Source organism: Epinephelus lanceolatus, chromosome 10 (genome assembly GCF_041903045.1).
Source record: "Epinephelus lanceolatus isolate andai-2023 chromosome 10, ASM4190304v1, whole genome shotgun sequence".
Lineage (NCBI taxonomy): Eukaryota > Metazoa > Chordata > Actinopteri > Perciformes > Serranidae > Epinephelus > Epinephelus lanceolatus.
In genome coordinates, this window is record NC_135743.1 from 4145001 (window position 1) to 4172056 (window position 27056).

Consider the following 27056-nt stretch of genomic DNA (forward strand, 5'->3'; position numbering starts at 1 on the left):
GAGGGAAGATGTAGGAAGGAGAATGAAGGAAAGAAGGAAAAATAATAGGCCTAAAGAGAAGGTAAAAAAGGAAGGATAAGAGGAAGGATGAAAGCAAGGGGGCGATCAAGAGGTTAGGAGAAGCTGTTGAGGAGGGAAGGAGAGGAAATGATAATAAAGGACTGTTATTAGGAGGAGAGGAAAACTGGAAAGGGAGAGAAAGCACAGAGGAAAGAAGAAGAGAGAAAAGGGAACACGGGGGAGGAGGAGATAAGATCTCAAAGTAAGAGCTTAGGAGACAAGGACAGGGACGAGCAAAGGGGCTAAAGTTTTACACTTCACCTTGAAGCTTTAGGAGTTTCACCCAGGCCCCCAGGAAGTGCACCGGGCTTCGAAACCAATTTCACATAGTGGCCAAACGATGGAATTACAACTGCAGAGTCCGTCCCATGATGGCTTTGACTTTTTCCCATGACTCATTTTAGTATCAGAATTTGATCCAGTTGGTTTGATAGCTTTTGAAAAGTCGTGAAGAGTCACACGATTAAGTCATTTACACCCATTCAGTTTGGTGGAGAGCTAAATAGGAAGTAGCCGACTCGGATGGTGGAAGTCATTATAGGCCCAGTGAAGCAGTGCTGATGCATCAGTTGAACGATTGTGGCCACTGAGCAAGTTTCGTAGGAATGAATGGGGTCCTGCCCCTGATGCTGTATCCACTTCAATTTATACGTCTATGGTTTCACTGTAGGGGAGACCGGGGATGATTGTAACACTTTTTGTTTGAGCAAGTGTAACTCAGTGGGTTTTTTTGTTAGAGCTCTTAAATTTTGATATGTGGTTCCATATTTGTCTGCTATAAATAACACACTCTTTGACCTCTACTACACCATCACAGATTATGGAAATTAATGTGAGTTGTAACACTAGCTGGGGATGGATGTAACAATTAAATTATTGTGCTTAAAAAAAGATTCACAATAGGCTAAATGTATTCAAGCACTTCAATGAATAATAAAGAATGAACAATAAACTTGTAAGAATACAATAATTATAATATTAAAATTAATAGAAATGTATAACATAAATACAAAAAAGGTTGACGTTTGAACAGCATTTGAACAGTTGAACAATAAACACTTTTTTTTCAGTAACTATTATCTGAGCAAACTAAGGCATAATACCTATAGCCTATTTTAATCTGATTGGCAGTTGTGGCAAATGTAGATGTCCTTGCCCGGGGTGCAGGCTTCGTGGGCCCAAAATCCCCACTTTTTAAGAACTGTTACAACCCTCCCCATGCTTAGCAGCCATGAAAGAGCTAACAGTTTTTAGCATTTAGCTTCAAAGCTAGCACTAATGAAACACATCAAATTAAACTAGAGAAGCTACTACTTGAACCTATGTAAGCGAAACAATTGTACATACAACACAATGGGCACTATGCAAAAAACAACTGTGATGAAAATGTTTGGTTTCTCACCTGAAAAACTGTTTTTTGGCTCTAGAACAGACAAATTTGGACTCAGAGACATGTGGCTTCACCAGTGAGCTCCAATTGTAAATGGGCATGGACTACGTTGATGATGTCACCACAGCTCGTTTCTAATTGGCCAAACTGAGAGTGTTACAACTATCCCTTTGTTACAACCATCCCCGGTCTCCCCTACCCACCGCAGCATGCACCTCCTTGAAAATGTAAATACACGTCAGGGCTACGGATTTGTTCAACTGTTCGATCGTCTCAAAGACAATGGGTCAAGCACCGAAAATATGTCAGGAAATACCTCACTGTGAAGCTTTTCTGTGTAAAAGATGGTTGCTAACAAGAAGCTAAATGAGACGACAGAACCTCATCCATGACGTGACAGCATCGTTGTGATGGCGATGTTCAGTCATATGACCATGACGTAGTTTCTTTATAGCCTAACCTAGCCCAATGATTGCATTTGTGTTTAAAAACAACAAAAATGGTGTTCATTTGTGAAGATCATCATGCTGAACAAAACATGTAAGTATCATGAAAGTTTGTTCGCCACAGACCTTATTTTCTGCAACAATCCAAAATCCAAAGGAAACATCCCACTGGCTTTTTGACGAGGGAACCAGGGCGACGCTACCTTCCATGTGAGCCTACAAAAAATGTAATCCCTGCTGTTAGCAGTTTTGCAAATACACACAGATTAATTTGGCTGTTTCATTTTCTGGTGTGAAGGAGGAGAAAAGGAAAGCAAGAAATCAAAGATGGCGAGGAGAGAGGCGAGGAAAAGACACAGCGTAGAGTAACAGAGAAATTTGAATTTATAAGTTTCAGCACCCCACAAGTGTGTGTGTGTGTGTGTGTGTGAGAGAGAGAGAGAGAGAAAGAGGAGGGTTGGAGGAGAGAAAGGCATCTAATGAGCCCCACTGTGAGAGAGACGCCTGTTTTTCTCCCAAATATTTGATATCTGCTGCTGCTGTCCACACGGGTCATCACTCTGTGTGTATGTGTGTGTGTGTGTGTGTGTCTACTGCCAATCAAACACTTGTTTTTCTGCATGGAAATCTCCTCCAATATCACTCAGAAAGTTTCTTTTCACAATGAGAGCTCCACTGTCGACATGATGGACAGCTCTCAACATCTGCACGTGTTGTGGTCTCTCTGGCTGCTTTCACACCTGCCCTGTTTGGTTCGGTTCAATTGAACTCAAGTTCCTTTGGGCAGGTGTGAACACAGCAATCACACTCAGGTGTGCACCAAAACAACCGGACCTAGACCTTCTTGAAGAGGTGGTCTCAGTCCGGTTCCAAAGGAACTCTGGTGCGGTTGGTTTGTGGTGAGAAGGTGTTCCGACCTGGATGTGAAGCAACTGCAGTCACATGACACATTGTTTGGGTTAAACATGAGCATGTTACAGTCCTGGAGGATTATTAATGTGCACCTCCTCCTGTACTGCCTTAATATGCACATTCAGCACATCCAATGCATCAAAACATTGTTTTCTAGTTGGAGCCGCGCCTCGTTTTCAAACTGTATGCTTTGACTAAAATGAACAATGACAGCAATATAGTCCACGATGAGCAGCGCTAAAATCAACCTGCGTAGTTGTCCCTCCATTGTGACATTAGAAAGTGTCACATTTATCTTGCAAGTGTACTCTTCTTCAACGTTTGCTTTACTTCCTGGATTTTTCCCACATGGAAATTCTGACCAATCAAGAGCAGCTTTCTCACACAAGGCATTTGATCTGGTCCTCTTGTAAATGCTGCCGTGAGAACACGAACCAACTCCAGGCAATTGTACAACTTTGGAACAACATGAGTCCCTGATTCAGACCAAAGGAGACCACTCTAGGGCTGAAAGAACCCTGAGTAAGAAACACTTGGAATCATAAGGGATGTTGTGTTTATTAGAATCACTCTGTGTGTGTTGCGTCACATCAGCCGTGTTTGTCATGTCTGTGGCATCACACACAGTTTGTGTCTCACATATTTAGAAACCCTATGAACAACTTGTGGCGATTCTAATTTTGGTGATGTTTTAATTTGATTAGAAGGATTAAAAACTTTGTCTCTGTGAGCTTTGGTTTGATCAAAGCCTGAGCTGAACTCACTGCTAAAAAGAAGCTGTGTTTTCTATTTCTTAAAATAAAATAGGTGACATATTCAGAAGCAGAGCTGCAGCTAACACTCATCTTAAATTAACTTTTTAATCTGTCTTCTTTTTAAAGTAATCATTTATGCTATAAAATGTCAAAAATGAGAGATGCCAATCATGGTCCACTAAGAAACGAGGTGATGTGCACAGATTGCCTAATTAGACTCAGTGTCCAAAGGTTGATGAAAACAACTGGAGAGTATAAATAAATGTTTATAGTCAAAGCTGAGATTAATAAAATCTGTCAATCAGCTCTTCAACTTCAACATTATCAAGCTGGTAACGCTGCCCTGATCTCCACTTCCTCCCTCCAGGTGCCAACGCCAAGCTGCGCTACCAGATCACCTCAGGAAACACGATGGGCACCTTTGACGTGGAGCCCGAGGTTGGCACCATCTTCGTGGCTCAGCCGCTCGACTACGAGATGGAGCAGCGCTTCGAGCTGCGGCTAGTGGCCTCCGACGGGAAGTGGGAGAACGAGACGCTGGTGGTGGTTCAGGTGGTCAACCGCAACGACGAGGCGCCCGTCTTCAGCCAGACGGAGTACCACGCCGCCGTGACAGAGGAGCTCACACAGCTTCCTGTTTTCATGCTGGAGGTCAGTCGTTGTGTTTGTATGACATCATTTTAAAGGCCTCTCTGCCTGATAGCAGTGTAAATCACTAGTTTTATTATCACACAATATTATGTCAGTTTGGACAACAATATGATATTTGCTGATTTCACAAAGTCCATGAATCGATTTTGATTCTATTTAAGTCAGGGGTCTGCGTTTGACTTGAGACGATTGATAAATAAAGGCGGATCCTAAAGATGATGATATGGATCCATGTTTTTCCTCTACACTGATGATATTGGATCGTTTATTATTAATTCGATACATCCATTAAGATCAATGGATCGTTAAAAATGTGCAAAAATTCAAGCATATCTGACATAATCATGAGCCAGAAGTTTGTGCATAACTCATGTATTTTGTAAGGCTGTGATCACATGACCAATGTGCTGGTGGGAGTAAAGAAGGAGGCGTTTCCGAGCGGTGCAGTTAGGAGGAAGGTTGGGTGGTGGTCAGGAAAAACAGGACTTTTTCCAGGAGGTTGTTGTTCGGATATGTGTGAACTTTGAGTCCTCTCAAGGTACGTCATGTCCGTGTTTCTTTTCCGTAAACCTAACCTCCGGGACTTTATGTTAACTGTGTAACTTTACATTAAGGACTCAACGTTATGATACGATACGAACCATTGGATGAGGAGAAGATGAGCATGTTGTATGTTTTTGACTGAACACTGATCAGATGTCTGTCCAGTCCACATCAATCTGTTAAAAATGCAAACATGAGAAAGTAGCACCTTCTGAACGCACCTCCACCGTGACGGAGCTGTCACGAAAATGTCAGTTTATACGATCAAGATGTGAAAATGTATCAGGTTTAATACAGACAAATCTAATAGTGCTGGTCACGCTTCAAATGTAGAGGTGAATCAGCCCGGAGCGACACCTCAGCACAGATCCAGTGTCCACATACTAACACATCACATGTGTGTGACATTGTTTAACACAATATCAAATTTAACATCCACCAACCTGACAGGAAGGAACCAGGAACTGAAAAGTTGCCTCAGAAAGTCAGTCGACCTCCTTCTTCTGCGGCTTTCATCCGCCTTTCGTCACACCTATCTCTGGTAATTCACGGTAATATGCATGTACCGCCAAGCTAAATCAGATTAGAAAGGTGGAAGTGCGTCGGTGAGGCCCGGGATGAAATCCCCGTCAGAGAGGCATGTGTCACCGAGTCCTCAACCCGGGCCTGCTCCCCCTCGCCTGCTGGAATTGATTTGATGTACGCTCGGTTCCTCTCAATAGTTTTCCCCGGCCCCTCCCTGAACGCGGGCCGCTGTGAGCCCCGTGTGTTAATACAATTCAGCAGATAGTGAACAGAGGGGAAAATCCAATTTGAAATGAATATTCTTTGACTTCACCTGCGTGGCAGCCTCCTCTGTGGCACCGCGACTGCTCATCTTCAATATTGTCTACCTGCATCACGTTGTCAGGGAATGCAGAGAGCCAACAAGGGGGGAGGTGGCAGCAGGGAGGAGGGAGGATGGAGGGGGGAGAAAACTTCAAAGGCTTCTGTAAACAAACCCTCCAGTGAGAAAAGAGGAGAAGAAAGGGTAAAAGTGTACTTTTTTCTTGCTTTTGTTGGCGTCTATTAACTTTTAATTGCATTGTGTGTCGTGGTGACAGATGTGAGAGCTGGTGTCCCCTCGTTCAGAGAGATAGCAGGAAGGCAGGTTAATTAAGCAAACAGGACAAAGCAACAGAGAAATGTTTATTCCTGTGTTGCACAGTCCCTGTGTGCAGGGGCAGCTGCTGCAATCAGCTCCCTGCCGCATGTCCTATTTGCTGGGCTTGACATTTGTACATAATAAAAAAACCAATTCAACTGTTTTGATAAGAAAAAAAGAGAAAGAACAAAAAGCAATAGTTCCTGTGAAGAGGGAGAATGTTTATTTCAACTGAAGAGAGAAGTCAATGTTGCTGCTTTGACCGGCTTGCTAAAAAAAATGTGACAGTCAGCGACCATGTTTCATTACTCGTATAATGAAATCCATTTCATTAGCAGATGTTGGTGACTTGTGGCTGATTGTTTTTACATGTTTGTGAGTTTAAAAGTCTTTTAATATCACCAAAAAGACCCACTCTGTAATACTGTGTTCACTGTTTTCAGTGTTCTGTAGCAAGTACAATAACCTGTTGAAGTTTTGTGCTGTAATTCTGATTGAATAGTACCCATTTTTAAAAGGAGAATAGTCAAATAGTACTTAACACACAAAAGCAAAAGATTAAAAACATAAATGGATAGAAAAGCTTTTAAAAATTAAGATTTTGTTAAAGGCATTACAGAACACAAGTGTTTTAAATCAGGCTTTTAAACAGCTCTGATGGGCATTAGGATCTCAGAATGATTCAGATCTAGTTTGTTTGTTCGATGTGTCCCCCAACGACGTATAAAGGCCTTAGCTTTGTGTGAGTGGCCACATTGGAAGGCCGACCTCCTGGCTCCTGAAAATGTACAAAAACTACGGACCCTGATTACGCTGATTTGCATCCCCTTGGCTGTTGCCCCTACAAAAAATGCTGTGGCAAAGAGCATTGGGCAAAACAGCATGATGCATTTTTAGAGCAAGGTTGCGTGCACAACTGGGCAATCAGATGTGACTTACAGGTGATCTCTCTACATTTGCCACCGTCACACTGTCTCTACCACATAAAACAGTAGCCTACCTGCTTGATTTGATTGGCTGCCTGGGCCAGGTTTGACATTTAGGCTTTTCACACTGCTCTAAGCATATTGCTAAGGGAGCTATTAGCCACAGGGAGCTCTATTCTAAGGGAGCTGTTAGCATCAAGCTAGGTGAACTGTTTGCACCAAGCTAAGGGATCTGCTAGCTCCAGGCTAAGAAAGCATTTACACTGGCACAATCCTCACTCCTCCTCCAAGTGGGCTAACCCTGACTTAAGCCTAAGGCCTGCTCCAGATGAGGGTTATCCTAGAGTTTGCAGGGTTATCACCTGAAAATGGCCTTAACCTGTGGGTGAAAGTTGCCAGTGTGAAAGTAAAGGCTGATTTAATAATATAATTTTAGAACGTTAACATGAGTCACATGTTACATGTAGAGAAAGACATTTATAAATGCTAATTAAATTATATGTTGGGACTACAGATGGAAATTAGCAGTTATTGCTAAATCTGGTGCAACCATCTCCTCATCTCTTGTAAATGATTAATGCTATTGCACACTGTCCCTTGATAAACTAAATAAACTAAACTAATTAGCAGACATCTACCAGATGGCCTGAAAGGCTGACGGGAGTTACGTAAAAGAAATCAGAAATGTGTCTCATTTTGGATATTTTCTTGTCCAACCCTCGCAGGTGTCGGCCACAGATCCAGACCAAGAGGCCGACCAGACTGCCCTGCGTTACTCCCTCCATGGCCAGGGTGCCGGCGGTGAGTTCACCATTGACGAACGCACAGGAAGAATCTATGCCCAACGGCGCCTGGACCGTGAAGAGCGCCCAGCCTGGAGATTCCTCGTCCTCGCCACAGACGAGGGAGGGGCAGGACTCACAGGATTTGCTGATGTGCTGTTAGAGGTCCGAGACGTCAACGACAATGCACCCTTCTTCCCCTGCCCGGCACTGGAAGTGGACGGATGTTTTGTTGGCCAAGTGCCTGAGAATTCACCTGCCGACACTTCCGTCATGGAGATGCGCGCCATGGACCTGGACGACCCCAATGAGGGCAAGAACGCCATGCTGACCTACAGCATTATCAAGAACGTCCGTAACGAGATTAACCTCAATCTGTTCTCCATCAACGCCAGCACAGGGACAATCTACACGGTTCTACGTTCCTTGGACCGGGAGGCAGAGGACCGGTATCTGGTGGTGGTGGAGGCCAGGGATGGAGGGGGTTTAGCGGGAACAGGGACAGCCACCATCATGGTTTCAGATGTCAATGATCATCCACCAGTGTTCACTCAGAGGGTCTACACCACTCAGGTGAGTCCACCACGGCAGGGCAATATCATTTGTTTGATTCTAACAACAAGGCAACTCAAAGAGTTTACATTAGAGATTTTAGAAACTCAAGGCGATATATAAAGTCACCATTTATAATAACAGTGTTAATGACACATGATGTACTTCTGTGGTGTCCTCTGGTGTTCAGGTGACGGAAGACCTGGAGGTGAACAGCGAGGTTCTTGTAGTTTCTGCCACAGACGGAGATGAGGGTGAGAACGCTGTGGTAACCTTCAGCATCGTTGGTGGTGACGAGGACAGGAAGTTCTTTGTGGAGACAGACAAAGTGAACAGACGTGGTGTGATAAAACTCAAGAAGAAGGTTGACTTTGAAAAGCCCCGTGAGAGGACTTTCAATCTGACGCTGAAGGCTGAAGACGCTGATTTCTTCAGCCTGGCCTACTGTCTTGTTCAGGTGGAGGACGCCAATGACCACGCCCCCGTATTTTTCCCACAGTTCTACGAGTCACCAGCCATGTCCGAAGACGTACCTGTGGGGACAATTGTTGCTCAGGTTACAGCTTCGGATCTGGACTCAGGCCAAAACGGACGCTTTTCTTACAGTATTTCAAAAGAGTCGGACCCTTACAGTCAGTTTCTGGTGGACCAGTCCGGTTGGGTGGTCGTGGCTGATTCTCTGGATAGGGAGAAAATCTCTCAGCACAGGATCATGGTCCTCGCTACAGATGCTGGGAGTCCACCAATGACTGGCTCTGCCATTGTCATGGTGACTGTACTTGATATTAACGACAACGGGCCGGAGTTCGAGGTCTCCTATAAACCAGTCGTTTGGGAGAACACAGCGGCTCCCCAGGCGGTTCAAATGAACGAAACATCTCTGCTCCTCCATGCCACCGACCGAGACACCTCCCCCAATGGCGGGCCATTCTCCATACGGCTGCTCATGCTCACCTCAGACGCCACCAACTTCAATTTGACAGACTTTCGTAACGGCAGCGCAGCCATCACCGCCCTCCGGACCTTCGACCGTGAGAGGCAGAAGGAGTACCGCCTCCCGATTCTTATGATTGACAGCGGCTCTCCTCCAATGAGCTCCACCAGCACGCTGACAGTCGTCATTGGTGACAGGAATGACCACCCTCACTCACCAGGACACACTAACTTCATCGTCTACAGTTATGAAGGTATGTGTTTAGGATTTTTGTTGCCTGATTCATAGAGACAGATTATTTTGCTTCATATTTAACATGCAGGAGCCGAGTAGCTATTTTGGAATTTGAAATACATAAGTCAATATATTTTCTGATATGATGGTATTTTTCTCTGGATTGGTGCCTAACGTTGGTGCATTGTTTTTGACATTGCATTGTGAATATTTTGGGTCTAATATTAGGTCATAATAATTCTCAGTGCAGAATTGGGTAACGCAAAATGAGTTTCTTAACCTTTTTTGGCCTCTGAACCCATAGTTTTGCCCCAAATTTCCATGACCAAAAGTATTGGAGAGTTACAAATTTTGTATCTAGCATATATTTTGGCATTTTTCTTTAAAAAGCATGAAGGCAGTCATAAATGAATGGTTTGTAAACAGTGAATATACACCATCCTCAATACACTATGCTGTTTCTGATATTTAAAATTGATCTGCAGACCAAACAAAGATCATGTTTTGACTTAAAATCTCCACATAAGGTGGCATGAAAGCCACTGGAAAAGCAGGGATAGGTCAGTGAGTACCCAGCACCCAGGTTCAGTGGCTCAAACACCGTTGGGAAACACTGTGATGTGTTGGCAAAGAACACCCAGGTTCAGTGGCTCAAAAGCCGTTGGGAAATGCAGTGATCTGTCGGTTAAAAACACCAAAGTTTGGTGGTTCAAACGCCACTGGGAAATGCCACAATGTACCACTAAAAACACCCAGTTTGGTAGCTCAAAAGCTGCTGGAAAAAATGGCAATGTGTTGGTGAAAAACACCCAGGTTTGGTGCCACAACACTGCTGGGAAATGCCGTGAAGTACCACTAAAGACACCTAAATTCAGTGGCTCAAATGCTGCTGGGAAATGTCTCAATGTGGTGGTAAATAAACACCCAGGTTTGGCGACTCAAAAGCTGCTGGGAATTGGTGTGATGTGTTGGTGAAACATTTATTTGGTGCCACAAACTCTAGTGGAGACACTGCGAAGTGTTGTCAAAAAACAACCTGTGTTATTGTTTGTTGGTCGGCAACTTGGCAGGCATCTCGCCTATTTGTTATGCCATCCACCATCCCCTCCACCTCCTGATGACAAAGTCAGCTCATACACTGCATCACTTTAGAGAAGTCGATATGATATGTATAGAAATGTAACATATCTGTGGTTTGCAGGAACGTACAATGCCACTGTTTTCTTCTGGCGTCTTTTTCTTCCCTTGTGAAGTTCACAGCTCCACTGTTGAACAGCTCTTTTAGATTTTTGGGGGTTTGTACTTGTTAACCTTCATGTTTCCAGGAACACTCTTTGCTGAGTGCACTTGCTGTTTTTTTTTTTTGTTGTTGTTTTTCATTTCACACCTGAGAGCCTCAAAGTACAACCTGCTATTTTCTGCTCCACTGTAGAAGCTGCTTTTGTCAAAGACATCGTGATTGTAGATGTGGACGGCCAAAAGAACATTTGTCATGCATCCTCCCAGTTCACCGGCTAGTCTGAGGGATTCAAACTGGTGTCTTTCTAGTCACAGACGGGCTCCTCTAACCTTCAGGTCCCATGGTGTCCCTCCCACCACCTCCTGAGTGCTCTGTGCTCGTGTTGTTAAGACTGTACTTGTCACAGTCGACTGCTCACAGCCTCCCGCTCCAGCCCACATCACTTATTTAGCGTTTCATACCATCTGTCAGCCTGCTGTAATTTGCTGGAAAAACTAAGGTTTTCTGTAATGTATTTTTAGTGGATTCCCTCTCTGGGGCCTTTTCCACATGAAAGTACATTAACCCGCTAATACAAATCCATCACGTAGCTCAACAACATGCCATGAAGCAAACAATTAACTCCAGCTTAAGTCCCAGGTTTGACGAGCACATAAACAGGAGCCATTTTTAAAAGGCAGCTGATTTCACAGCTAAAGAGATTACAGCGCTGCGTTCAGCTTTTTTTGGGAGAGGGGAGAAAACACTGTGCGAGCAATTCTAATGCGTGCACATCTTCCTGCTGTGTTGTCAAAGCATGGCCGTGCGTGCCGTGGAGGCGTCGCCCGCCACCTTATCTCCACTTTCTTTCCTTCACTCTTAATATGTTGGTTGTACCACAGGGATCCTCTGCGCTCAAAACTAATTCCTTTCAAAGCCAATGCAGTTTTTGACTTTTCTGTGTGTCTTTCACTTCCCTCCTCCTGACAGGTATTCTCCCGACGACGGTGCTCGGACGAGTTCAATCTCCCGACCTTGATGACTGGAGTGAGAAGGTGTACCGGTTCGAAGGCAAACCATCCAGGTACTTTGATCTCATGTGGTGAAAACACTGAGGTGACATGCAGACAGAGAGTGATGAAGGTGAAAGTAGAGATGGAAAATTAGTAGTTAGGCATGTCTGTGTTGAAGGAGAGCAAGGCCACATGGTAATAAGTAGAGAGGCCGCATTGCAAAGAAAAAAAGAGGTGGAAAGAAATGGAAGCGATAACAATGCAAGAAGATGTAGAGGCGTATAAAGAGAATCCAGTCAGAGGATTAGAGAGAGGCAGGAGTGCTGACAAATACTGGTAAAGACTTTCAGCTGGCTGTTCGTTAGGTAGCACGAGTAGAAATTATTTATTTTGTCTCATGGGAAACTTGACTGTTTTAGAGAGTGATGGGCCTGTAAAGATAATTACCTCACTGACTTATCATAGGATATGTGGACATGACCTCGATCACCACATGTGTGTTAGTTTACATAAGAGTGTCAACAAAATTTTAGCCAACATGATGCCAGAATGAACAGCTGGGTTTTCCAACACGTTAAAAAAACTTGGGCGCAGTGATTCTCTATTTCGAAGAAAAATGAAACAACACTCCAGAAACGACACAGTGTAGCATGCTGGTAGCCTGCAGCTGCACTTTTGGAGACCTACAGTCCTGATAGTCGTTAGCTTTCCAGGATACAAGCCAGAAAGTTACATGTTTCGAGCTTTACCCTCCAACAACTTCATCCTACACTCCATAAATCCATCAGCCTTGCTCCCAGGCTGTTCACCTCCGGGAACCAACTACAGCACATTGACCAGATCATGGAGGTAACTGCGGTGTTCTTGGAGCCTTGCTAAGCATGTCTGTTAAGCAGTATTTATACGTCTAGCATCTACGGCGTAGCCTCTGCATAGAAGTATACCCTACGCCACACTGTAGCTTGACGTGCATCTCATTAGAAATGTAACTACATGTCACAGCAACACAGACCTCTGAAACCATTTCCCTCAGTGGAAATTAAGCTTTTGTTTACTTTTATTTCATGGATAAGAAACAATAAATTGTGAAGACAATAAAGCCTCACAAAATAACATTTGAAGTCCCATGTGATACATTTCTGGGGAGGTGCACGTCAGGCTACAGCGTAGGGTACGACGTAGGCTCTATGTAGGTACAGTGTCGATTCAACGCAGAAGTACAGCTCATTACATTAGTGGGTAGAGCTGGCGTCCCATAAATGAAGGCAATGTCCTTGCCACAGCAGCCGTGGGCTCAATCCCAGCTTGCAGCCGCCTGCTGCACATTACCCCCCCCCCCCCCCTCCCCTGTCAGAAATCTTTTTTTAAAAAAAAAAGAAAATTGCAATGATATCGTTTATCACAATTATTTCTGGAACAATATATCATCCAACAAAAGTAGTTATTGTGACAGACCTAGAGACCAGGATGCATTTTTTTATGATTCCAAACAGTTGTTGGTTTCAATTCATTTCTGTCAACGTTAACTTTCTGTTGTGTTATAATGTAGCAGCGAGTGCGGTGCCTCTGACAGTGGGAGGAACACATTCAAAAATGCTGATTGAATGCATGATTTCTAGTAAATGAACTTGAGAGCACGTCGCTGTGGGCCTGTAAGGAATGCAACATGTTACAATGAGCAAAATATTAAGAGCTCACAACACTAAATCACAAATGCAGCACATTGTCTAGCTTTCTTAGGTTTTATTCATCCCTGAGATTCCTCAGTGCTGCGAGCGCCACAAACTAAATTCCATCCAACTTCACTGTGGAGACAGAAATTTCAAGGACGTCTCAAAACTAAAACTATCCAGAGTTATAAGATGGTAAAGAGTTTACACAAGTGAGAGATCCAGTTTTTTGTAGTGTGGTGAAGCTATCTTTTGAGTCATCAGGTAGACTGAAATGAAACAAATAAAATCAGCAGGTAAATAAGTGTCAGCAGGCGGGTTTAATCCCTGCGGAGTTTAGCTGCTGCCATTTGGACCAGCTCCACTCTAAATGTACACGCTCCTGTTCGTCACACTGTGAGTAGTTTTGGATGAAAGCATCCAGAGAATGGCAGATGTAAAGCTGTTTCAGGATGTGTTGGAGCTAAAACAGAGAAAGATTCCCTCTTAAAGTGTCCCCTCTCATGTGACACGCAGCAAGAGATGCATAAAGACAAAAGGGAGGAAATAAAAGAGCGGCACAGGAGCTGACAGATTTAAAATAGAGAGGAAGAGACAGTACAAAGGTGCGGTGCGACAAAGAGGAGAGAGGAAAACTGGGACAGAGAAACAGGCAGTTTGAAGGGAGAAACAAAGAAAGAGTGAAAGAGAATGAAAGGGCAGAGGACAGGGAGGAGAGAGAGATAGAGAAGGGGATCTGACTTGTCAGGAACAGTGCTATTAATACTTCATAACCAGCGGTATTGAAAATTCCCAGTGAAGCACGGCGAGGGCGCACTCGTTTTGTTTGATGAGGCGAGGCTTCATGCGGACGTGTTGAAAGGAGAGCCTGATTGCGCTCCCTGCCACCTTCTCTTCTAACGAGATGCCTATAAGGAGGGACGACAAGAGAAGACAAGAAGCGTACGAGAACAAAGGAACTGCCGGAGAATTACCATCCTGAACCGCCGCTCCTCGTCACTCCAGGCGGCAGATGGCAATTTGTTCGCAGTATGGATCAGGTTTAGGTTGCATGTTATTTACATGTAGAAATGATACAAACTAGATGAAAAATAAGAAAGAGCTCAGTGATCAGGTGAGGTGAATCAGCCCCAGCAGGCCAATAACAACATGTCACAAACAGCGTGTTGCATATAAAGAGCAGATATCAGCCTCCTGCCTCAGCAGACACTCATTTGTTTGGAATTGATTTGCACTTTATATCTCCTCATTTGTTCCCTGTCAGCGAAGTGTTGCAGGGTTAAAGCGTGACATAAATCCAGGAGAAGGTACGTAACAGCCTCCCCTGCAGCAGCAGTGGCGGCGGCACAGGTTCGATGCCGGATGCATTTTGGCTTCGATTCAGTCTCGGTTAATTAATCCGTCTGGTTCTGAGCTCTGAAGGTCGCCGCAGTGCAGAGAGGTTAAACAGTTACATGAGCCTGATGGCACAGATTCAGAACCAGGTTTGGACCCGGGCCACATCGTCTGGGATCGACCCTCCTGTGCAGCAGAGCAGAGAGCGCCAAAGTTTTCCAGATCAAGAACCCCTCCCCCCGTGGATCCATGTTCAGCCACTGACCTCCATCTGCTCAGAGTTTGATCTGACAAATCCCATCTGAGAAAGACTTGGAGAAAAGATGAATAAGAGCATCAGGCCAGACTTCATTTCACTCCTCGAGGTGTTTCCAGACAGGACGAACTGCTGCCGATCAGATATTGATGTTTCTACCAATTAATTTTGCTTTCCCAAATGATCCCAAATCTGAATTTGATATTTTGCAAACCACAAAAAATCTGTACAAATATAATATTTCGTCTCCCTGAATAGAATCAGTATTGTGTGAATAAGGCTGAGGAAATTTATTTTAGACTCGCCTGCTTGATGAAACCGTCTTTGTTTGTGACTCTTGCTGTGATTTGTACTTGGAGGTCGGAAGTCGGAAGTGGGAATGACGTCACCTCCGAGTTGACAACAGTTTTTGCATTCTAATTGACAACGGTGTACAAGTCAGAAAAAAACATGGACGCCCGCAAGAAAGCCTTTGTTGCCCTTGCACTTTCGGAGTATAGACAGCTTCAAAACCATCATGCACTCCAACTGATGAACGCCGCAGATGAGGCTGACCTAATGTGAAACAAATAAGATAAAATTGCTATAATCAGTACTTTAGCAGAGTGTTTACTCACTATTTATGTGACCAGCAGCCATCTTGAATTCGTAAGTCGGGGTTGATGGGGTTGCTCCAAGTTTCTGAGTTGGAAATCCGATCTCAGGGTGCGTTCGAGTTTAAACTTCCGACTGGGAACTGGAATTTCCGACCTCTGAGTACAAAATGAACGCACCATCTTTACATGTAGACGTGGCTTTTCTATTCAAATCTATCGTCTTTTTTACTTCATTTTGCTTCAAAATGAGAAATGTAATCCATTGCCCAAAGAGTTTGACTGTGTTTAATACAGAATGATCATGAATTAGGGTCAGACGTGTGGTGACCTGTTCAGATAGACCAGTGTGTGCAGAGTGTGTTGATGAGATGTGTCTCTTTGAAGCCATATAACCATATTTTGGCTCTTTATGTCTGCCTGTTTTGCCACACCTGATGTATTCTTTAAATTTAACTAACTCCAAACTTAGATAACTTTGTTGAAGGTTGTTTTAACCTTACAGGATAAGTTCAGATATTTTCTAGTCCACACTCACATCTTCCTGTCCATACTGGTGACAGCCCAGTCACAAGAGGAAATTATTGGTATTGGACATTTCTGCAAATGATGAATACATTACATTTGTTTGTTTCATAGTATCAACATTTACTGTTTGAGACCAACAAACCATATGTTTTTAGTGAGTTATGGTTGTTTATACAGGCTTTTACCAAACGTGGGTATTTTTAAGAACTCGTTGCTGTTTTTCCTGCCAGAAAAGTGGCATCATGAAACGGTTGTTTTTCACTGAGACATCTGCCAAGCTGCAGACCACTGTTTGAGACCAACAAACAAAGGAACCGGTAGTTTGTAGCGTTTCTCCTGTGGCTTTTTAGCTCACTAATGTGGGTCTTTTTTTAGGGACCCATGGTTCTTTTTACAGCAGCTTTTCAGCCCACAAATGTGGGTGTTTTGTTGGGACCTGTTGCTGTTTTCCAGCAGCCTTTTAGCCCCCTAATACGGGCCTGTTGCTATTTACCTGTAGGGAACCATTGCTGATTTCCAGCAGCTTTACAGCCTCCAAACATGAGTGTTTTTGGCTGTTTACCTACGAGGACTCGTTGCTGCTGTCTTGTAGCTTTTCAGCCCCCAAGCGTGGGTGTTTTTCGGGATATGGTGATGATTTCCAGCGGCTTTTCAGACCCTAAACATGGGATTTTCTGGGGGACCTGTAGCTTTTCAGCTCCCAAGCGTGGGTGGTTTTTAGGGACCTGTTGCTGTGTTTCCTGCCAGGATAGTGGCGCGACAAGTGCTTGAGACACTGCTAGTGGAGATTGTGCCCCCAGAGCAGGGCGTTTTAACCCAAAGCATGATCATATTCTAACCCTAACCAAGTGGTTGTTGTGCCCAAACCTAACTACATTAACCACAGTGTTGCTGAAAACTTCCAACGTATCTGTGGTCTGCAGTAATGCACAATGGGGGATTAAGTTGGCAGTGGAGTGATCCAAATCTGAGCAGCTTTTCAGCCCACAAACATGGGTATTTTTGTGGGATAAGTTGCTGTTTTTCAGGGGCCTTTTAGCCCCCTAATATAGGGGGTTTTCAGGAACCTGTGGCTGTTTATCTTCAAGGACCTGTTGCTGTTTTCCAGCAGCTTTTCAGCCCCCAAACATGGCTGTTTTTTAGGAACCTGTTACTGTGTTTCCTGCCAGCATAATGGCCTGAGAAATGGTTGTTTTTTACAGAGACACCGCTGCTTTTCCAGTGGAGATTGTGCCCCCAGAGCAGGCTATTAAAACCCAAACATGATCTTTTTTTAACTATAACTAAGTGGTTGTTGTGCCTAAACTTAACCACACTTAACCACAGTGTTGTTGAAAAGTTCCAGTGTGCAAATGTAATGTATGTGTAAAGCATTTAAAGCTCCTCTCTGTCTGTCTCTCTGTGTCTCTCAGGTTGTTCAGTCTGAACCAGAGCTCAGGTCAGCTCACTATCAAGGAGGGGGCTCCTCCAGGCTCGTACCACCTGCAGGTGCGCGTGTCGGACCACATCTGGCCCGACGTCACCTCCACGGCTCAGGTGGAAGTCAGAGAACTGCAGCAGGACGCCCTGAAAAACGCCGCCTCCATTCGCATGAACAGTGAGTCCCACAGGTTTTTTGAAGTTTTGGAATTTGCCTGATCATGTCTCGACTCTCTGACACGTCAAACACATGAACACGCACCCGGTGGTTACCGTGGTAACTGTTGACAGGAGTGCGATGCTGCATATCCCAGAGTGCCGTGGGTCCTGGTCTCAGGGCTGTCAGCTCCCTCAGGCTCCATCAGCACCAACAGTCAGAGATGCATGATGGGAAATAACTGTGTTCTTCTTCTGTCTTCTCTTGTCTCGTCTTCCTTTCTCCGGTTTCCTGCGCTCCTCTTTTTAGAACTTTTTTACTTTTTTTGTTCTCTCCTCCACCCTTTCTTTCTTTCTTTCTTTCTTTCTTATATATTCACTATTTCATTTATAGTTTTAGAACATTACCTATCCCGCTGATGATTCCCCTGAATGTTTATGAAGTCACTAATTGAATCCATTAACCCTCCGTCTCTTCTTCCAGACCTGACGGTGGAGGAGTTTTTCAGCAGCAGTGGAAGTGAGGAGAGTCGATTCTCACGGCTGAGTCACATATTGGCCGAACTCCTGCAGACTTTGCCAGAAAATGTCCAGATCTTCTCTGCAGGTGACGCCAGCCAGCGGGGGGAGAGGGCGCTCAATGTGTGGTTTTCTGCTCACGGCTCGCCGTACTACAAGGCGGAGAAGCTGCACGGTTACGTGGCCGCAAACAAAGCCAAGGTGAGGACAGAGCTAAGCACTGAAATGATTTTCAACATGCTGGCACTGCAGGGTTTCTTTAATGACTTCAGGGTTTAAAGTGCAGGATGGGACATGGGCCAAACTAAAATCTCCATGTACAGGTCAAATACATTTTTCCCAAAGATGGTTTCTGTCATTTTAGGTAGTTGTTATCACGCTGATGTTTGTTCAAGTGATTGTCTGATAAATTTGGTTCTGATTAGTTTTTGATGCAATAAAAAGGGGAATGTGATGTCATTGTCAATCGGTGCTGCTTGTGAAGGGGTATGAGTGGGGACTCCATACTGTGGCTCCACTTACCGATCCCTGTACTGTGCAGACTCTGATGTTAGCAGCGGTGTCAGGGATGTTTTGGCTTCATTCTTGTATAGTGGGAGGAGATGCGTCGTCCATCTTTATACTCAGTGTAAACCAGTGGTTCCCAACTGGTCCAGCCACGGATTCCAGATGTCTCCATAGTCATTAGTTCAAGGTCCACACAGTTTCATACATTCAGGGTCATACTTGTGTTTGGCTGTGTCGTTGAGCTAGTTTGCTGGTATAAACCAAACACTAGAAAAAATTCTTTTGAATACAGAGATCAATACAAGTGCAAAATCTAAGATACAGCTGAGAGTGGATTATTACAGCAGAGAGGAGGTGAACTGACTGATGCATTAATTACACATCAATTAAACATCACATTCATACGTTCATACATTCATACATACATTCAGACAGCACTTACAGACACTTACTGTAAACCACTGAATGCTCCGTTTCACACAAAGTGAGGTTAAATACAGGGTTAAACATTCAAATGTGAAATACATTGAAACACGTCACCCCAGCAAACGGCTGCTCAAATGATCCGCTCACTGTATACATGTAGATGAATATTTCAGATCCATTAAAAGCACGAGAGCAGCTGCTGACCTGAGGTCAGCTCTGTAAGAAACAGGAAGGTGATGACAGTCAATGAAGCATGAAAATGCACATGTTAAACACACATATGCACACTTACACACAGACCACTGAGCGACAGTAATGTTTAAATATGTGAACTATGATAAAAAAAACTGTTTTAAATAAGCACAGAACTGCAGAAGGAATAATAAAAGGGAGGAGACAAAAGCATAAATAAGTACACAGATGAGTAAAAGAAGAATGCTGGTCCTCATCTACAGGGATCGCCATGTTTCTACAGGATCACAGAATGGACAAACTAAACACTGGCTCTAGATTGAGCCATTAATGCATCAGCCACCATAGTTAGAAGCCCCTCTTCGACAAGAGCGTCAGAAAAACGTTGATTTTTTTTTTTTTTATGTGAAACTACGTTCAGTGTGTTCACCAGGCAGAGACCTCTGAGGGTGATTCAGCTCTGGGTAAAAACCTCCTGAATATCTGGATCAGAAATTAAGTGCGCACACATAAAGTTATCAGAGAAAAAGGTGGCCGCACATTTGCAGGAACTGGGTGATCAGGCCATCTGTGACATGCAAAGCAGTGTAGGAGAAACACTGATTTGTAACGTAAAGCTGCTTTATTTAGTAGCCCTTTTTACACAGTGATCGCTCTCTAGAGCCACAATGAGGTCCTGTCTTTACACCACCTTTGCATTTTTCCACAGAGCTTGATTTTGGACAGCATGCCAGTATCTCTAAAGTAAGAAAGGTGTGATGGGTGTGACACGCAAGGCATACGCATCAGCAGCGCTATATAAACAATAACAATGACATTAATATGTCAATAACAATCATTTAGCGTCCCTGTTTATATGGTGGCTGATCTCGTCCTCTGCTCGGAGGATGAGGAGCTCCTGGACCTTTCTTTTTTTTCCCAATTGAACATTTTCAGTTGCTGTTCCTCTTTCAGTTAGTTGTTAATGCTAACAGCTACTTTTTAAATCTCCTGGCAGCAGGTCACACGTAACACATCATGCCAGCTGTCCATTTTATACAGACATAATTTCAGGGCTACAACCTCAGATGCTAGTCTAAAGGTGAGACAACTCTGCACTCAGTTTTTGGGTAGATGTACTCCAAATACAGGTATAATACATCTGAATACCATCTGAAAAAGTGTTTTATTGAAAAGATTGAAGTTGGATCGGTGCACATAGACCCTTCAATGTTACCATCATTTCACCATGTAACTGTAAAATTTTGAAACTTTGCTTTTGACCTTGAAAAAATAAATCCATTAAATCCAAGGAGGTATACTTTAATATATGATGCAGGAGGGTATTAGAGCCAAGAAAAACTAGTTGCAATTTCTCCCAGTTTGGGCCCATTTTGAGTCAGATTGACTGGACTACTGGGGACAGATTCAGTCCAGCTCATTCTGTGATGCAACTTATTTAAAAATCAATCAAACCCCATAAAAAGACAATCACAACAATACAAAGTATGAGTACCGGAACAAAGCACTCACAGTATGATTAAAAATAACTTGGACATCAAATGCTGCAGAAGAAAGGCGCGTCTTTAATTATCTCAGGTTAAAAGGAAAAGTATTGTGGCTGATTTAGAACAAGAATGTCAGATAAATACAAAATAAGATGAAACTGAAACCGGCTCCGGAGCCCAAAAACTGAAGACCTGCCTGGGGAGTGTAAGTCACTGTGGATAAGAGTGTCAGCTGAATAACTAAACTCCAAAAAAAGAAATGCACACAGTTGGAGAGAGACAGGAAACCCTGAGGGACTCTGATGAAAACCTCTCACCCATAAAGACAAAACGAGGGAAAAGAATCAAGATGACAAGCAGGGAAACGGGTGAATTTGGCAACAGAGAGCGAATGACAGCAAAACTTTAACACAGGGGGAAATGACAGAGAAACACCAAAGTGCATAAATAACATTAAGGGGAACAGGGTAAATGCAGATATCACTGATACAGGTAGACACGAGATCAAAAAGAGCTGCTGTCAGTCTCTATTACGTTCAAACACAGATCACAACTTCAATAATAGTTTGTTTGTTTTAGTTTCACTTATTTTACTTTTTGTTTATATTCTTCACCCCAGATTCAGTTTTAATTGTAGCTTTATGTTCATGTCTCTTCTGCTAGTTTCAATTAGTCTGTTCTCTCAGTGGTTAATTAGCTTCATGCTTCTTTTAGTTTAATCCTCGTTTTAGTTTCTGTTTAACATTTATTTAGTTTAACCTCCTGCCACCCTGCGTACTCATATATTACATTTTGGGTTTACTACCTGATACTTTATTCTTCGCAACTTAGACCTGTTGTCCTCATTCGTGGACACGTTTATGTGCTAGAGGTCGCAGAAGCACAATACACTAATCCATGTAAAAACAAAATGGCGGCCATCTTTGCCAAGTCAGTCCACAGCCGATTCAGACACAAAAGTGGATAAGGCTCAAAACCGGTGAAATGTTATGGCTGAAACTTGTTTATTTATCCTAGATCATTTTTGTAGTTTGATATGGCACACACATTTGACCAATTTTAGCAACAGTATCAAGCTAAACAAGTGTGTTTTTTTATATATACAGTAGCGTCTTTTAGCAGAGAAATAATTCTCTGTTTCCTGCCCAGGGACTACAGATGAAAATTAGCTTATAGCTAACTCTGGTGCAGCTAAGTAGCTGTGCATTGTCCCTGTTAAATGAATAAATAAATAAAATTTTAAAAAAGATTTAAAAAAAAAAAAAAAAAAGCTAAAATGCTGTTAATCAAGACGTATTTGTTTAAGGACATTAGGACTTTATTGTAGTATTATTGCAGCATTTCACACAGGCCAATCAGGTGTGACAGACTTTTCCTACGGACAAAAAGGACATTTATTAATGGGGTAAGGAGCAAGGACAATTGATTCAGAGTCACGAAATAAACAAATGACACGACTTTTAGATCTGTTGAGTTATTTGCAATTTTCTTTTTGCACGGCCATGTTCAGGCACTGAAAACAGTTTTAGACTTGAACAATAAACCCCTAACCCATAGAGTTCCAAAACATTGAACAAATGTTGCACTATTGCGTTTTGCACAATAATGTTCAGGCACTGAAATAAACTGTTTTATAGTTTATACCACACTTAATAACACCTAAATAAACACATTTTCTTCATATGACAACATCATGTTTTTCAAAAACTATTTACTTTTCAGACACAATGCTTAGATTGTGCCCTAACTTATCGTGTCCTAATTATCACGAGAAATTTAAAATTCATACCAATCAAAAGCTGGGTCTCAGAAGTTTCTCTAAGTTTTATCCTAGTTTTACTTTAAGTTAAAACTTATGCTAGTGTTTCTTGACTACTGGTTTGGTTTCCTGTGGCCTGTACAGTTTATGCTAGTGCCAGTTAGCTTCATGCTAGTTTGTTGCAGTAAGCTTGTTGTGTTTAGTTTGACAACTCATGCTAGTTTCTATTATGTTTCCATTAGTGTTAATTATACTTTCAGTTATTTATCTTACTTTTAGGCTGATGCTGTTTTTGTTTTCATATATGTTTTAATTTTTTGTCAGTTAGCTACCTTCATGCTAGGTTTAGAAATGCTTATCTATCCTCAATTCAGCTAGTTCCTGTTTTTATTGTTTACATGTTAGTTTTAGTTTATTGCTAGATTTAGTTTTAGTTTTATTGTAATGTTTGTTTTTGTGTGTTTTATTGTAACACTCCTACACACTTTTAGTTGTGTTAATTCTGTTTTTATGGTAGGTTTAGCCTCAGTTGGTTTCTTGCTAGTTTGAGTCTTGTTAGCCTAGTGCTAACATTAGGTTTAGGTTTGGTCTTCTATGCTGATTTTACTTAAATGCCATGTCTAGTTTTGGCTACCTTAGTGCTTCCTTTTATATGTGGTACCAACTAGTTTTAGTTTGGTTAGCTTCATGCTGTTTCAGTTTGTTTCATCCTAGTTAAACTTCAAGTTAGTTTGGTCACTTCAAGATTAATGCTAATGCTATTCTTAGTTTCATGTATTTTTTGTGTGGGTTTATCTTAGTATTATGCTAGGTTTAGTCCCAGCATCTTGCTAGCTGAAGTGTTATTAGCCTCATGCTAACATTAGGTTTAGGTTTGGTCTTAAATGCTAGTTTTAGTTTCATGCCATGTTTCATCTTCTTTACCTTCATGCTAGTCTCAGTGCTAGGTTTAATTTTAATTGGCTTTTTTAGGTTTGATTTTAGTTAATTTTTTGTTAGTTCAGTTTTAAAATTTCAGTTGGTTATGGTAGTTTGAGTTTTGGGTAATTAGTTAGCTGTTTGCTAGTTTTCGTTTTATACCAGGTTTAGTTCCAGTCCTGTCATGCTATGTAAGTTAAATCATGGTTTCAGTGTTATTTTAATTCCATACTTTCCTTTTAGATGTAGTTTCAGGCTTTATTTTGGTTAGGTTCATGCTGTTTCAGTTAGTTTTATTCTAGCTATACTTTCAATTAGTCCACTACTAGTTTAGTTTGATGTAGAAACCTTATTTTTTGCTTTTTGACATAATCTTCCTGTGTGTCATCCCTTATTTTACCCTCTGCAGTTGGAGGCCATGTTGGGTGTGACCATCTCTCAGGTGGGCATTGACGAATGTCCCAACACAGACTGCAGTCAGTCTGGTGGCTGCAGCAGCGAGGTTTCATTCAGCCAGGCCCCGGTGGCTCTCAGCACAGGAAACACCTCTCTGGTGTCTCTGTCGGCCTCATCAACAGCACGATGCGGCTGCCGAGGCCGAGAGGCGATCCACCTGACCTGCTCCGCCTACCCCACCAACCCCTGCCTCAATGGGGGCACCTGCCAGGATGGAGCACTGGGATACAGGTAGGTGCAGGGACAATCTGTAACAGGTTCGGTGTTGGTCTATTGTGTGTTATAATATCCACTAATCCTGCCAGGATAAGTTTCAATATGAACTGATGGAGTTTTTCTTCCAATTAAAACTTTGCAAAGCTAAACAGATGGAAGTGTGGAGACTACAAATAAATGCTATTGCCATTGAAAGTATTGCCATATACTTTTCTTACTGTAGCAGCTCTGTTTCCTCAGTCTGCTGGTCGTCTGCGGCAGATTCAAGTCCTCAACTGTTAGCGTCTGTGTCTGAAGCTGCCAGAGATTCCCCATTTGTTAAGTGATTAGTAAATCTGTCAAACATTTGGAAGATTTAATAAGAGAGGGGAGATTTCTCCTGGTGCTCTAACCCTCCAAAGCCTCATTTTCGGCTGCATGTGCTGCAGTTGACTTTGAATTGTCACATCATTTTAATGGTTTAAATATCGAATGCAGCACCTCAGCTGCTAAATCTGACAGATGGTTCTCCCTCCTTCGCTTTCTTGTCTCTTTCTTCCGCTCTCAAAAAATCCCATTAACACTGGCAAAGATACACTTTTAATTAACAATGTTTCTGTCAAGGTTTCCTGGACTTGGTTTCTGTTTGTTTCTCCGTCTGTCAGGTCATTTGAATTAATGTTGGTATGTGTGAAAAGAAAACGGCTGCCACAGCAACTGAGATGGTGTTAAATAGTTTCAGATAGTGACCAACGTCAAAGCTGCTGCTGAGGATACACAGGTCAAGTCTTTGTATTGGGTTTGAGAATGTGGGGCTATAATGACCCGAAAATGTTTCCCACAGTTATAAATTGCACACACAGTAGGTTATTAAAGATGATATAATTAATTGCTTTATGACAAAAATATCGAATTTAAAATATAATTTTGGGAGGGAGTTTCTCCTTTATATCCTGGCAGTGTGGACAAAGCAGTGGAACATAATTTAGAGGAATAACACTGACAGAAAGATAACTTAAAGTGTTACATGAATAATTCATATGAAAAAATAATAATAATTAAAGAGGCAAGCAGCGATGATCGGGCCCTCGAACCTTCGCACCTGTCGGGAGTACTGGCCAGCTGATGCGTCTTTTCATTTCTATTAAAGTCAGACACAGCACGCAGGTGGCACAATCACCATGATACCTAATGTAACTCTTAATTTGGGGCAGATTGGACGATGTATGCTCAAGTTACAACAACTATTTTGTTTATGGGGGAATGTGCAAAATGGCCGCCACGCTACGGTGACGCCATTTGACGTAAACTCACAATTTTCATCACATAGCATCATCAAGCTGTTGAGAGTTTTCCAAGCAAATTTGAGCTGAATGCAATCAAGCTGCTAGGAAAAATAAATGACAGCATAAAACATGTCATTTCCTGTTTCCACTAGGGGGCGCTATTACTGTAGGTTAGTTTTTGGCGTGTAGATGTGTTCAGGGCAGGACTGTTATCAAACGTGAAGTCTGGGGCAGATTGGACCATGTATGCTGTAGTTTCAAACCACTTCCTGTTTGATGGCGAAACACGGAAATTGGACGCCTCGCCACGGTGACACGGTTCAACAAAAACTCAAGCTTTAAGTAACTTTTGATGTCAAATGTCTTTTGATGGTACCAAAAAAAATTTAAATCAGTTCAATCAAATCTCTAGGAGGAGTTTGTAAAAGTACAACCGCTGGAAATGGCCAACTTCCTGTTAGGGTTAGGGTTTGGCTCCAAGAGACTTTTTTTGTACATTTTTGGGTGTTACATATGCCCTCCAAGTTTTGTGTATGTAGGTGAAACCAGCTTTAGGGGCTGCTTCGTAGAAATTTAATGGGGGGCGCTACTGAGCCATTTTCACCAGTTCTGATGTGTGTGCAAAGTCTGATGAGTTTTCAAGCACCTTAGGCAAAAATGTGATTTATTTCAGAAAATAATGATAATTCCTTAACTTTCAATAAGGTGGTGCTCAGGCCCTAATAAATAGTTTACTGAGGATTTAAACCCGCAGTTGGAAAATTTTGAGATGATTTATGTATCATTTTCAATATATAATATTAACCCATCAAACCTCATATATTTGGTATCTTTATTGAGGTACAGATAAGTTTGATCACCCTTACTTTGTTAAGTGATAATATTATCAAGTAAACGATAACATGAACTCTTTCTGTCTCTCAGGTGTAAATGTCCTCCCATGTTCGACGGCCCTGAGTGCCAGCAGACCAAACACAGCTTTGGCGGCCAGGGCTACGCCTGGTTCCCTCCCATCATGCCTTGCTTCCAGAGCCTCATCTCCCTGGAGTTCCTGGCTGAGTCGGCAAATGGGCTGCTCCTCTACAACGGGCCACTCGGCCCCGCCCACTTGGGGGAGCAGGAGGACTTCATCGCCGTAGGTGAGTTTCCTGCTGAGGCTGCAGCTTTTTATAAAGATCATTAGGTGCAGCAGATATTTCTTATTAAAGGCAATAAGTAAGGTATTCAACTATACAGATATCTAGGTAGATAAAAAACTGCACAAACATGGACATAGAATCACTGGCGACTTTATTACGTACACCTGTTCAACTGCTCATTAATGCATATAGCTAATGGGCCAATCACCTGACAGCAGCTCAGTGCATTTAGGCATGGTGAAGACGAGCTGCTGAAGTTCAAACAGAGCATCAGAATGATGAAGAAAGGTGATTTAAGTGACTTTGAACGTGGCATGGTTGTTGGTGCCAGACGGGCTGGTCTGAGTATTTCAGAAACTGCTGATCCACTGGGATTCTCACGCACAGCCAATGTCTTGCTCTGTACCAGAGAGGTGTTGGACGGATAAAAAGAATGACCAGCTGACCAACAAGCAGTTTAGCAGTAGTTTGCAGCCGCCTCAAACTGACGCGTGTGATGCTTCTTGGTGTTTGAAACGCAGCTTCTCTTTGCTAAAAGTTGAAACATTATTTTCAACTTCTAAGCGCTGTAACTAACTAATCTCACAGTGCTGGTGGGAACACGCTGCCGCTCGACCCTTTCAACAAACACAAAGCGTGAATCAATCCAGCGCT

The 27056-nt window shown here is 42.7% G+C and overlaps 1 protein-coding gene across 1 annotated transcript in view; it reads left to right on the top strand.

The window, feature by feature from the left end:
* The window catches only part of LOC117266070 (neural-cadherin), a 176120-nt gene that overhangs the window by 128994 nt on the left and 20070 nt on the right, over window positions 1-27056 (top strand). Inside the window, exons 17-24 of the mRNA XM_033641015.2 lie at window positions 3931-4214; window positions 7553-8182; window positions 8352-9348; window positions 11539-11632; window positions 17356-17540; window positions 18003-18238; window positions 23736-24013; window positions 26188-26402. Of these exons, the coding sequence (XP_033496906.2) occupies window positions 3931-4214; window positions 7553-8182; window positions 8352-9348; window positions 11539-11632; window positions 17356-17540; window positions 18003-18238; window positions 23736-24013; window positions 26188-26402 (2919 nt within the window). The remainder of the gene's footprint in view (window positions 1-3930; window positions 4215-7552; window positions 8183-8351; window positions 9349-11538; window positions 11633-17355; window positions 17541-18002; window positions 18239-23735; window positions 24014-26187; window positions 26403-27056) is intronic.